Source organism: Sturnira hondurensis, unplaced genomic scaffold, assembly GCF_014824575.4.
Source record: "Sturnira hondurensis isolate 20B ecotype Veracruz unplaced genomic scaffold, ASM1482457v3 Scaffold0011291, whole genome shotgun sequence".
Taxonomy (NCBI): domain Eukaryota; kingdom Metazoa; phylum Chordata; class Mammalia; order Chiroptera; family Phyllostomidae; genus Sturnira; species Sturnira hondurensis.
The window spans coordinates 4321777-4336122 of record NW_028083922.1 but is presented as its reverse complement, the minus strand read 5'-3'; the positions used below and the strand labels follow the sequence as shown (position 1 = coordinate 4336122).

Below are 14346 nucleotides of genomic sequence, written 5' to 3'. Positions count from 1 at the left end.
AGTACTATATGTTGGACATTGTTTTAAGGGCTGTGGATACAAAAATAGATCAAGTCCCTGCTTTTCTGGATTTTATATCCTTTGAGTGGAGAAGCAGAAAAGAATCAAATAGACGAATAAAAATGTGTATTATGTCAAGGGGTAGTCACAGTGCTATGAAGAAGAATAAAGCAGACGGAGGATACAGGGAATGTGGAGCGCTGGGGAGGGGGGCACTACTTTACACAGGAAGGTCCAGAGGGTCTTTCAGGTAGGATGGCGTTTGAAAAGAGGTGTGAAGGACCTGAGGGAGCCACACTGACATCCTGAGGAGGAGCGACCCAGGAAGAGAAAACAGCTAGCTGTAAACACCAGGGTCCTCTGCTCAGTGTATCCAAAGAACCTTTTGTGTTACAGTGAGGAATTTGGATTTTTTTTAAATGAGATAAAAAGTCATTGGAGAGTGTATCGGAGAGCGTCGAATACAGGAGTGACATAATTTTATGTGTGTGTTCAAGGACCAATTTGATTGATTTTAAGTAGGGGGCAAAGGAGGAAGTTCAGTAGTTAGCAGGCCTTTGTGTCACAGCCAGGAAGACAGTGGATTGGACTGGAGTGATATTGACGGAAATAGTACTGAGTGGTGATTGGAATCTGGCACAGTTTTGGAGATAGAGTGCACAGGAGCGGATGGTGGATCCGGTGTGAGATAGGAGGCCAACCAGAGCAGTCGGGAGTGACTGGGTTTGGCCTGCACGCCTGAGAGTCGCTGCTTGCTGAGATGGTAGGGCTGGGCCGGGAGCAGGTTTGGAGGCTGGTGGAGAGGTTCAGAGTTCAGAATGGGCGTGTTCCGTTTGAGCTCCTTGGTAGGCATTCAAGTGGTGATGCCACTCAGGCAGTCGGATGTAACAGTCTGGAGTTCGAGGGTGAGGTTAGGCTGGAGATGCCAACTTGAGTACAATTGAAGTATAGATAGCTTTTTTTATTTTTATTTTTATTTATTGTTTTTTTTCCTGAGGGGGAGAGAGAGTAAGAGGAAGGGAGAGAGAGAGAAACGTCACTTTGTTGTTCCAGTTATCTCTGCACTCATTGATTTAATCTTGTGTGTGCCCTGACTGCACTTAGAACCCACAACCTTGGCATATGGGGGTGACACTCTAATACACTTGAGCTATCCGGCCAGGGCCTGGCATGGAGATAGTTTTAGAGCCATGGGATTCCATGGTCATCCACAGAGTGAGTGGAGAGAGGGAAGAAGAGATCTGGGAGCTGAGCTCTGGGCATCTCCAAAGCCTCAGGGTGGGAAGGGGATGGAGAGGGGCAGCTAGTGAAGTACAAGGAAGCAGCAGAGGGAGCGCTCTGCCAGAAGCAAGGGCAGACGTTGTTCCGGAAGGTGAGCAGTCAACTTTGCTAACTGCTGCTGGCTTGAGTAAGATTAATTATTGAGAAATGGCCATGGGATTTGGCCATTGGAGTTGGAGGTCACCGGCGACCTTGGCCCAGAGCATTTTTAGAGGAACAGTGTGAACAAAACTCAACAGAGATGGGTCCAAGAGAGAACATAGTAGAACAAATAGTGGCATTTTGTATAGACAATGTTCCTGGGGAACTTTTTTATGAAGGAGAGCATGAAAGAAACTATGGAATCAAGGGAGGGTATTTTTTTTCTTAAGATTAAGGCTGTGATGCATATTTGTATGCTGGTGGGGAATTACCACCCAGTAGAAAGAGCAGAGGGGACAGTTGCAGACAGAAGGGGTTGGGATCTCGTGCACAAGTGGCAAAACGGGCTGATGCAGATGTGGGCAGGAGGCTGGTAGACGTGGTGGTGAGAGCCTTTGAAAGATCACGAGGTTGGAATGAGGAGAAGAGGGTGGAGAGAGGTGCACATGAGAAAATAGTAGAATGGGAGTGAACTGACCACACCAGTGTTCTGCATGCCAGCCGGGGTATCAGAACTACCAGGGGGCTCCTTGAAACACCAGTTTCTGGGCCCTGCTCTGCAAGCTGCTGATACAGTTAAGTCTGGGGAGGCACCCAAGGACTTGCGGTTTTCACAAGGTGCCAGGGATGCTGAAGCTGCTGCTCCAGAGACTCCACTCAGGGAACCAGTGGGCTTGGGAAGTGGGAAATGAGTTAAACTGTCGGAAGCAGCACTAAGGCCTCCTTGTGTCGATCAGTCATTCATATGAAGTAAATTTACTCAACGTGGTTGTGGGTTTGTCTGCAGCCCTCTTCAGCAGCTCAAGAGCTGGCACCAGGAGGCACTAAGTTGGATTTCAAAAAAATGAAGAATTGATATCACCAGCACATTTGGGAGGTTTTACTTCTCTGTGATGTATTTGTGTGATGAAGATGTTCTTTCTTCCTTTTGCATTTGAAATAGAAAGCATTCAAGAATCTGAGATCGAGAAAGAGAAAAATGAAAGTTTGTGGTTGAAATTTATTATTGTTGGATTTACAAGTCAAATAAAACAATATCCACTTCTTGTCTCATACTACAAGGAGAAACATAAGCCTCTCTCCCTAAAATACCTGTTAACCATACTGTTACAAAATTCTGAAGTATACTGGAATAACTAAATTTTGTTTTTTAATATTATGAGATTACATCCAACACAAGTAAATTTCAAGACTATTGTATTGTTCTTTGCAAATATTTATATTCTCCTATGAAAATAAGTGCACAGCCTTGCACATAGGAGATGAGTATTGGAAATGAGAACTCAGTTGTTCGAGTGAGGGCCACAGCTCATTAATCAGAATGTGAAAAATAACTGATTCCCTTATTATTATGGAAGTCAGTTCTTTTTTCATACTTCAGAGATAGCATGTTAAGCAACAATTTAAATATAGCAAAATATTTTCATCTTAAGCAAGCATTGGTTTTAATGTAACAGCTACGTTTTTTTTTTTAATTAAAAACAGATTTTGCTGGAGCCAGGTGTGATCCAGGATGTGTTGGCAGCTGGCAGTCACCTGCAGCTCTTGGAGCTTCTCAATTTGTGTTCCCACTATCTCATCCAGGTATGTGAGCTGCACCCTGCAAATATGCCCTTCACATCATTTCCCTCTGCAGTTAACAGCTGTGTGCCCCACCAACTGAAGCCCAGTGAGTGACTGGTAAAATGGAAGGTGGGAACCTGGGGCCTGTGCTGGTAGAATTTCTGTAGGACATAAGCCGAGAGGCTCCTAGGAGCCCGCTGCAGCTGTCATGTCCTGTCTCCTTTCCCCCACCCTGCCTGCCCACCCCAGCTCCCCTCCACCCTTGGGCAATAGAGTAACTCAACAACCATGCCCAGGGTTCACTGATGGAGCAGAAAGATGACGCTGGGATGGATCTTCATTGGAAGCAGTGTTGTCTGGTTTCCACAGTGAAGTAACCACAGATGCATAGAAAATCGGAGAGTCGTTGAAGGTTTCAGTAACAGAAGCTAACATATCCAGCATCATAGATAATTAATCACCACATGTACTTCCCAGGCAATAATGCTGGAAAATGATGAGTGACCTGTGCATTCTTCTCCTGATTGGTGGGGGTGATCTGGAAGGCTGTGAGGGGGAGGGCAAAAAATCTACTGTGAGTTCACAGACTTTTTGTGTTTAGTCCTCAGAAACTTTCCACATTTTTATAGTTGAAAAATCAGAGATTTGAAATGTGCCCAGCTTGTCCGACGTGACATGGAGGGCCTTCCTGACTCCAAAGACCATTTTTTTCTTCCTGGATGAAAAGTCTTTGTCTCGATAAAAAGATAGGGGATTTCTGAGCAGACAGTATGGCCATGAAGCTTTTTATTTCACAGAGATAAATGAGAAGTACTAATTCTCTACCTTGGGGCTCTCCCATTTCCTCCACTTGTTTGAATTTTGCTTGCATTTATTACAGCAGTATAACAACAGTGAATATAAATTTAAGAAATGATAAATCCACACACTTTAATTCTACTATCGTAGTGCATATGACATAAGTAAACAGGAAATTTCTGTTGGGTTCCTGCTCAGTTATTTTACTTCCTTCCTAATCTTTTTCTCTAATTCTAAATATGGCCTTTATTGTTGACTTCTGTTAGTTACTAGGTAGTTTCCAAAGCTCTTCCTGCCCTGTCATCTCATTGCATCTTCCCAGCAACAGTGGGAAATAGGAGCCAGCGCTTCCCAGGCGATGGTGTGAGGAAGGCAGCCATGTTCAACTAAAGAGCAATTCAAATAGAGTATATGGGAGTTTTATCATCATCTCAGCACATCTAATCTAATAGTAAATGTTTAACTATTTTTACCTCATTTTCCCCTCAATATCGGCGGGTGATATGGGAGAGCTGTTTTAAATCCCTTTCTGCAAGTAGCAAATGGGAATAACATAGAAAGGTTACATGACTTCAAAGGTGTATATTTGACTTGTGAAATTGAAATTACATTTATTTGACATTTCTACATCAAATATTGCAACTCGAGCTTTCAGAATCGTCACCTGATTCACTTTTTCCGTGACACGTATAATCAATGATATGTGTTGACCAGTTTCATTATCGTGCTGCTTTATCACAACGCACGTGAAAGTAGTGTGTGTATACAGGGGTGTGTGTGTGTGTGTGTGTGTACTTATAAACACCTTTCTATAAATGAGAATTCCAGACGAACAGTAGAAGTTCATAAATATTTTCCCTTACCCCATCAGGTGAGTTTGTTGAAATACCAAGTGACTGTTTACTTAGGAATTTAATGCTTGCAGTTCATTATGTTACTGAGAAAAATATGTGGCTGGCGTGCACATATATTCTGTGGACTCTTCATTTATTATTAGCCTGCTTGAGCAGTGGTTGCATTCTCACTTTGTTCCTCCAGTAGGTTTCATTTCATTCTCTTGTGTAACTTTACTTTCCCACTTTATCTGTGATTGTTGCAGGACGTCCAGTGTGTGGAAGGAAACTTTGACTGAAAGAGAACCAAAACCATGTGTATGTAGAAAAGTTCACTAGGCCAGTCTTTTAAAAACATATACCCTGCCCCTGTTTGGGGATTATAAAACTACTAGACTGTGTCAGTCTGCTTTTAGATTTTGACACAGTCTTATAACAGTACCTATTTACATTCTTTTGTATTATTGCTCAAATGAATTTTTATTTCATATAGGACCATTTTATTGAGTCTATAAAATATTTTTTGTTCACACGAATAAACTTCAGTGCTTGAAATGCACTTGGAAATTATTTCTGTCAATCAAGGCTACTTCTCCATCCTTATTTAGTACTTTTTCCAACCAGGAGTTTGCGGAGCCATTCTCCTCACTAGAATGCCTGGTATTATTCTGTTGCCTTCGAATTACCATTGCATTTCTCTGGCTTTTCTTCCAGAGGTGTGAAGGGAGACCTTTACTCCTAGCTCCTTCTGTTGTCCTCCAGGGCTCATTAAAAAGGACCTCCAAGGGGCACCCCTTGGTGGATACTCAGGAACTGCCTCCCAGCCCCAAGCCTCCCTGAGCCTCCCAGCTGCCAGCTGTTGCCTTGGCCGGCAGCTCTTCTGCACGTGCGTAATTGCTGCTGCCCCAGCAAAGGCAGGGGACACCTTCAGGCCACTGTGTGGGCTCCTTTTTCTTGTTTTTTTTTTTTTTCCTCTGGAAGGCTGCTGAGGGCAGCGGCCCTGACCTGCACAAGCAGATCCCTTCTGTGTCATTAGGGGCAACCGTTAAATTAGCCTCCCAGGCTGATGAGGCTCTTGCCTTCTTCCTTTTTAGCTCCTAGGCCCTCTCACACGGCCTGTCTCTGAGAACATGCAGGTTCTCAGTGCATGCTTATGGAGTAAACAGGGAGGCTGGCAGTGAAAATGATGCTAATTAATGGGGGTGGACGTGGGCAGTGGCTGCTATGGTCCTCATCCCAAGGTAAGGGATTTGCAAACAAATCTGTGAGTCTGTGTCCTTTCCAACCCCTTTGCAGTGGAATTTCATAGGCCTCTCCTATGCAAACTGTCCTTTTGGTACATTATTAATAAGCATGACCTATTGGACTTTTATTTGCTCTCTGAGATCCAGTCCCAAGTAAATCCGAATGCTTCATTCCCTTTTCCTCTCTCTGCTTTCTTCCTTATCCATTGTGCTGTTCTTAAAATTTTAGCAGAAAGATGCACCAGTTCATTAAAGAGCAATTATGGTCTTTAAAATGGGTCCAGTAATATGCATGAATTACCTTGCTTTTCAGAGTATGTGTCCATTCAGCTTTAAATCTTTGCAGGGGTGTCCAACCTTTTGGTGTCTCTGGGCCACACTGAAAGAAGAAGCGTTGTCTTGGGCCGCATGTTAACTACATTGCAGTGCATAATCACAAAAAAATCTCCTAAGGTTTTAAGTAAATTTACGATTTTGTGTTGGGCCGAATTCATAGCCATCCTGGGGTGCACACAGGCCTCAGGCCACGAGTCGGACAGCCCTGTAAGGAGTCTCTGCAGCCCGCCTCCGCAGTGAGGGGCTACAGATGCAGTGGTTTGGCTGTGTCCATCCGGCAGAGAAGCACTACGAACCTTTTGAATTCAGATTGTTTCCTGAACTCTGATTTTTCCTGGCCTTTTAAAAAATAATACTAGCTTCTAAGTATCTTCACGTAAATATCACACAGGCAATTCAGAATTAACATGAGAAAATCTTCCCTTGCTCTATTGATGTCCCATCAGTCCACCAGTTGTCTAGAAGTTTGGACGTAGTGTTAGGCTCCTTCAGCATCACCATATCCAGTCAGTTATCAAGTTGGGTTGCTTTCTTTTCCATTTTCTAAAATCCTCGCCCGAGGAAATTTTTTTTCGTCGTTTGAAGAGAGAAAGTAAGAGAGAGAGAGAGAGAAAGAGAAAGAGAAACACTGAAGTGGAAGACAAACGTCATTTGTTTGCCTTCTCATATGCACCCAACCAGGGTTGGAACCCACAACCTGGGTAGGCATCCTGACCAGAAATCAACCTCACAGCCTTTTGGTCTATGGGACGGGGCTCCAACCAACTGAGCCACCCCAGCCAGGGCAAGTTGGGTTGATGCTGCCTCCCGAATATCTGTCAGACCTCACCATTTTCTCCATTACCATTGTTCTTCCCTTCAGTTTCTCACCAGTGTGGGTTGTAGGTTCTGATGAGATCACAGTCTCCTGTGATGGAGTCTGCTCACCTCTAGCCTCTGGTGCCAAACCACATTCCCCAGGGCCATCGTTATCTTTCCCAGGGAAGGCAGCCCTCATTTATGGAGGGCCCATTTGTACTGAGTGTTTGACACAAGGATCCCTGTTTTTCCTCTGCTAAGTAATCCCTTAACGCAGGTGAATTTTTTTTACAGGTGGAAAAACTTGAATTCAGAACTAGGGTGTTGATAGGATATTGCTCTAGAGCACAGGTGGCAAACCCAAGGCCCGCGGCCGAATCCGGCCCTCCACCTTGTTTTATCCTGCCTGGCAATTTGTTTCTACCAGGCAGCAGTGCCAGGCTCTCGCTTAACTGTTAAGGCGTAGTTACATTTATACTGTCCTAAATGACATTCAGCCCTTCGAAGGCAACCACGAGGCTGATGTGGCCCCTGGTGACGGTGAGTTTGCCGCCCCTGCTCTAGAGTCTGGGAACCTCCTCTAGCTCCTCCGCTCACCATTCAGACCCATTGTTTTACCTACAACCTTCTAGTCTCATCTCCAAGGCCAGGCCGGTTTCTCTCCCACTAGTGCCTTTTCTAGCCTGCTGTGTTCTGGACCCTAAGCCTTCCTTTCATGTTGACACTTGCCATTAAGGGAGGAGACTAGGTAGTGAAGATCCTGAGTGACAGGCAGAGCCTTTCCGTCGTCTCCTCTAGATGGTACTGAGGGGCAGGAGCGGGGGAACCTCACACACGCACACCCTCTCCTCTCCCGACACGCAGTGTGGTGCAATCAGGGGTAGTGACCACTGCACTTGGTGTTGTAGCCCCCCAAAGTAATGCATTAGGTGACATGTGATGTGCTGAAAATGTCTTTTTTTGTAATTAGCTTTTTAAAGAAAGTTTGTACATTTCATGTCACCTCCCTCAAGTAGCAAGTAGTATATTCTGTTGTTTATCCAGTGTTGTTTTTGTCCACCAAACATCACCCTCTATCATGATATGCAATTTAAATATATTGATAAGAAAGGACCCATCAAGGAGACTTTGCAAACAAGACCACCAAAGTGATGAATAAACTCCTTTTATAGGAACACACGTTTAGTTCTCTTCCTAGGCAGCAGGTGGCAGTGTGAACCCACCAGAAGTCAGTAGTTAATTTAAAGCAAAAATCAGGGGAAAAAATGAAAAGAAAAATTATTTATTTTGGTACATATTAGTCTTCTGACCTAATCAGTAAAAAAGTCATTATTCACACCACACTGGGCAATACGCATTGTAATTTTTAACAAATAATAGGACACTGTTAATGTGCTCACAGGAAATACAGTTTTGTCTTGGGCTGCTGTGGTCATTTATCACTGCACTTTGTGAAATCACTCATTTGTTCTAATTTGAATGTAAATGACTCTAAGGTTTTACAAATAAGGTGACAGACTCACATAAATGTAATTGCAGGGTTCATCTCCCTCTTTTTATATATCACTCATTAGGTTATGAATTAAATACATCGTATTAAACCAGGGGCATGTCCAATGATGATATTGTAATGGCAAATTACTCTATGCTATTCGAGGTGTATTTTTTATTCATGGACATTAATTTGTCATTAAGCAGCATTAGTTGAGCACTTTCATGTGAGAGACGTGACCTGAAAGAGGAGCCGTGCCGCTGGGATGTGAGAGGAGAGGGACCCAAGTGCTCCAGGTAGAGCCTCCGTCCCCGCAAGGGGAACGGAGAGGGGTGTTTTGTTTGTGTGGTTCTTGTTTTTGTTTTTCGTCATTTGTTCTCTGCTTTTACAAGCATATGAGATCATTCCCCCAGATGGTAGGCGTTGCTCTATTTACAGTTTGCATGTTTGGATCATCAAGTAAAGCCAAGCCAAAGTTTTTTCTATTTATCATCCGGAAGCCAAGCACGCACAAGGAGCGGGAGGCAGGAAGCACTTCCTTCTCTGTGACGGATGCTCATTAGTCATCCCTTGTCTGCGCTTAGCTGTACACGGAGGGGTTGCCATGTAATAGTTGTGTTTCTCTCTACATTGGAGGTGCAGAGGTTTTAAGACTGTTATTCTCTCATGTGTTTCATAGGATTTTTGGATATTTTGGGGTTTTTACATAAATGACAATTTCATTGATCTTTTACTAAGAAAAATTTTTTTCCACTCAAGAAACACTGGATCCTTGAAATGGCCTTTCAGGAGCTGAGAGTGTTGGAGTGCTGCATTTGCATCAGTTCCCTCGTGGGTTTCACATGGTTGGGATATGTCTTATGAATCCAGTGATATTGCTGGGTGCTTCTGGGTGGGGTCATGCCTTACACCTCTTTATATCGAACCCTCCCTCCTGGCCTTCGCATTGTTTGAGCTCAGTATGTGTTGGTGTTTGCCACAGCCAGATACCACAGACAGGGGATGGAAACACCAGAGGTTTATTTATTAAACACTTAATGCATGGCCCTGTCAAATGGGTTATTGAACTGAGTGGCTGTGGTGTAGCCAGAGCCAGCGTGGTCAGTCGGGCTCTGGGGAGGGCCCTCTTCCCTGCTCACAGACAGCCCTCTGGTCCTCGGGTCCTCATGTCCAGATAACAGCCAGCTCCCTGGTGTAACAGATAAGAACACTAATTGCTTCCAGAGGGCCCCACCCTCATGACCTCATCTAAGCCTCATTATCTACCAAAGATCACGTCTCCAAATTCTGCCTCCTGGTGGATTAGGACAGGAACACAGGAACTGAGCAGGGGTCGGGGGAGTGGACAAAGTGCCGTCCACAGGGGTATGTATTGAGAGAGTTAGTGGTGCTTCCATTCTGTAACATTTTCCTACTTTTAATGTTTGAAGTTTTATGTTATGGGAGGAAAGTTTACAGGGTGGGGCAAAGGTAGGTTTATAGTTGCTTGAATGAAAAAGAATACAATAATAAATGCATAATAATACAAGAATAAACTCTGCGTTTCTCTAAACTCACAGTTGTAAACTGACTTTTCCCCACCCCCGTGTTAGTAAGTCAGTCTTCCATTAGCTTTACCCATTGAATTTATGCTTTTATGATAAGTTTAACAAATATTTATTGACTGTTGTGTATGTGACAGGCACTGTGCTAACTTTTTGGAATACGAAGATGGACAAGGCATTTCCTGCCCTTGAGCACTTTAAATTTTAGGCAAAGGGAGAAAATGTGTAGGCAGGTAATTTCAGTAAAGTGTACTCAGGATTTGATAAAGGGGTACAGGGTGATATAGGAGCACCCCACTCCATCTGAGCGTGTGTGCTTTGGGGGGACTCCATCTCAGGAAAGCTTTCCCAGGGTGTGTGCCTGAGTTGAACTTTGAACCCCCTCATTGCTGGTCACTGATTCGGAGCACAGACACATCCAGGAGCCACGGGCCCCGCCCTGCGAGGTGTCCCCGCGTGCCTAGTGCCGTGCTGAGTAGTGAGAAGGCCCTGCCATCACAGTGGGCCACCTGCCTCAGAGTAATGGAGAACATGGCAATACCAGTGCATTCCCCAGACGGGAGCTGAATGCCACACATTACTCGTTGTACAATTCGTTTCTTGGTCAGAAGCAGTGTTATATGGCCTATCTGTTGATGAGAAAAGGCATTTTATAATTCCATGGATGGTGAGTTTGGTGAGATCGTTGTGGGCAGGGACAGTAAACCTCTAACCTGTCTGTTCCAGAGAGAAGAGGTTTCTACCTCGCCCCTGACTGAAGTGGGATCAGCCTGCCATCGGAAGGCGGCTGGCTTCCCTGGGATCTGGTACCATGTGGAGGACTCAGTGTTGATCTCCGCTGTTGGCCGTTTGGGCACCCAGGAGGGGCTAGAGTCCCATCAGCCTTAGTGGGTGGGAGTCCGTGTTGCTGAGCCTGCACCTAACCTCATTCTTGTCACTGTAGCCACTCAGTTCCAGAGTCCATTTGGCAAGGCCACAGGTAGCTGGGGGAAGAGGCTATCTGACATCCACAAAGTTGATTTTCCAAATCATTGATTTGATTCTTGGCTTCCTCCACTTCACTGTTGGTTCCCTGTACTTTTCTTTTTTATTTCCCTTAGTGTAGCTTTTATTTCTGACTGCATTTTTTTATGCTGTTGAAGTACCCAGTGAGTTTCTTGAGCATCCTTATAACCAGTGTTTTGAACTCTGCATCTGATAGATTGCTTGTTTCCACTTTGTTTAGTTTTTATTTTCCAGAGTTTTGTTCTTGTCTTTAATTTGGGCCATATTTCTTTGTCTTCTCATTTTGACAGCCTCCCTGTGTTTCTTTCTAAGCATTGGGTAGAGCTGCATTGACTCCCTGTCTTAGGAGCGTGACCTATTATAGAAAAGCATGCTGGTAAGTTGGAATAGGGTAGAGCCTTAGGTAGTTGCCAGGGTGGGGAAATCCATGTGAACTAGGTTGATGGAGTCTCCAATATGGAGTTGCCTTTTTGTGGGGAAGGGCTCAGAAAGGGGACGGTGTCACTGCCTGGCCTCTGGAGATTTGTCTGGGAGGAAGCTCTCCCCTGGGCACTCACCCTGATGCCAGATACTTGTTTCTCCCTGTATGCTACTAGTGCCCTTCCAGCTGCTGCCCTTCCAGCTGCTGCCCTGGTGCTGGAGCCCAGAGGGAGTTACCCTGTATACGTCCAAAGTCTGTTGTGGGCCCTTTAAGAGGAGATGTCTGAAAATCCTGTAGTTTCTTCTGCCACCCCAACCCCCACTGATTTTTATAGCCAGAAGTTACGGGGACTTATCTTCTTGGCACTGGAACCCTGGGCTGGGTGGTCTGGTGTAGGCCCAGGATCCCTCACTCCCAAGGTATCCCTCCTGATTTTCATCCATCACACATGAGTGTGGGATTGCCCTTTCCATATCTCCACGTCTCAGCTCATTTCCTACCCTCCTACTCACCTGGGTGAATGTGACTTCTTTAATTCCCTGCTTGTTGGACTTGCATACAGCTTGATTTTCTGATGATTCTGGGTGATAGTTGTTTTGTAGTGTAGTTATAGTTTTTGCTGTGGTTGTGTGAGGAGGCAAGCTGTGTTTACCTATGCCTCCATCTTGACCGGAAGTCATGCTCAGTCATTTTGAAGGGAACTGCCACACACTACAACATCCTCACTCCTTGGCATCTATTTCCCCCACTGACCAGTACAGTGAAGTTATCATTCATGCATGCACATTCCAGTCCATTCTCCTTGGCTGCCAGGTTACATTGATGTTGTGTAAACCATTCTCATTACATGAACAATGATTGGACTCAATATCTTTGTCCATTTATCTGTGAATGAATACTTAGGTTGTTTCCATGCCATGTTTATTGTAAATAATGCTGCAGTGAACATGGGGTTTGCATATATCTTTTTGACTTAGGATTTTCATTTGCTTCAGATAACTACTCAGAAGTAGAATCATTGGATCATTTGGTAGTTCTTTTTAACTTTTGAGGAAACTCCACGCTGTTTTTCATAGTAGTTATAATAACGCACATTCCAACCAACAGTGCACTATTCATTTTTTCAGCTGAAAATACTTTCTGTGGGAATTGCATTTGGCACTGAAGACATTGCACATTTTATAGTTTGTGTACATAATCATTTTAAACTACTGCTACAATGACTTACAGGAGGTTGTCTAAACAATGATTATTATAATTTTGATAATAATTTTTAAGTTAACAGTATTCCTAAATACATAACATAGTGGGTGTTCTGAATGGAATAATTTATTATCATGATTGAGAAGTTACAATTCATGTTCGTTTTTCTCCAACACTGAGCCATATTTTCCATATTAGATAAGACAAATGATTGTACCAATATATAAATTTAATATTCTTCTAATTAAATACACTAACAGTGTGTTCTCTAGTAGTTCACTAGAGCTGACACTCATATTTGGAGAAAGTTGAAGCACACAGTTTGGAAGAAAGGTTAAAAATTGTTTAATCTTTTGAAACTTTTTTTGTATCAGAGAAAATGAGCAGAAATGTTTGAAATGTATCAGCCCTACTAAATCATAGCCAGCTGCTAACAATTTGTTCTAATCAAGAGTGTTTGCTACCTAGCATGTATAATCCAGAATATCTTTTTATTAAATTCAATCTTTATTGTATTTTGTTCCATTACCATTTAATACCCTTTTATGCTCTCCCCCCAGTAATCACCACACTGTTGTCCATGTCCGTGAGTCCATTTTCCTTTTTGCTCGACCCCTCCACCTGGTAACCTGCTAACCAGCTGTCATCCTGCTCTCGTTCTGTCAGTCTGTCTCCATTTTCTTTATTAATTCAGTTTGTTCATTAGATTCCACATATGAGTGAAATCCTGTGGTATTTGTCTTTCTCTGACTGGGTTTTTTCACTTAGCATAATGTTCTCCAGGTTCATCCATTCTGTAGCAAAGGGTAAAATTATCTTCTTTTTTATGGCCAAGAAGTATTCCATTGTATAAATGTCCCATATTTGTCAAATATCATTAATATAAATATTTGCCCATGACATGTATCATAAAATTTTTGGTAGCCATTTTAGGATCCCAATTAATTTTTTTCATATGCCGTCATGTTGGCTCTCATCCCCTAAGCCCACACTGAGGGACGCCAGTAAGCGACAGCCCGCAGGCATGCTGCCTACCCAGGGAGGTCACTTGGGCGTTTCTGTTTGTTACTTGGATAATTTAGGATCAACTGTGTTTTCCTTGTTTTTGAGTTTTTAAGAAAGGAAAGGTTATCTTGAAGGAATTTTTCCATTTTAGTAACTTCTATTCTAAACTAGCAATTGTTAGATGGGCAATTTAAAAATTACCTTCAGAATACTTTTCTCAAAAATGAAATGTTTCCAATGTTTTATTAATGCTAGCTTTCAGAATCCATGAACAAAGTGAACAAATATTAATCCCACTTAATTCCATTATTAATACTTGGAAATTAAGGGGGATTATATGACAATCTATGTTTCCTTTGAGATATTAATCCCTCTCCCCACCCTTTACCCAAAAATATTTCTACCCACACTTCAATGTCTGCCCTCTTCTCTAAAGATAAAAAAAACTTTTCTGCCCCTTATTCCATCAGGTACTTTCTGTCTTTCCTATGGTTTCAGTGTCTCCTCCACTGGCACTTTTTCTTCAGTTTATAAATAAGATCAATAAGATGAGAGAAATGTTTCTCACTCTCTCGTTGCTGCAACCTTCTCCTATTTACTCCCAAACTGTGGTCAGTGTGCACACCTCCTTCCGTTCCATTCATTCTTCCTTTCTATTGAACTCGGTTCTCTGCCTTCATTA

At 43.3% G+C, this 14346-nt stretch overlaps 1 protein-coding gene across 3 annotated transcripts in view; it reads left to right on the top strand.

The window, feature by feature from the left end:
- The window catches only part of KLHL32 (kelch like family member 32), a 188341-nt gene that overhangs the window by 94544 nt on the left and 79451 nt on the right, over positions 1-14346 (top strand). For all 3 annotated transcript variants that reach the window (XR_005068474.1, XM_037059738.1, XM_037059737.1), the window contains one exon: positions 2908-3006. Coding sequence is in view for 2 of the 3 variants with exons in the window: in XM_037059738.1 (XP_036915633.1) it covers positions 2908-3006 (99 nt within the window). In the remaining variant the exon portion in view is untranslated. The remainder of the gene's footprint in view (positions 1-2907; positions 3007-14346) is intronic.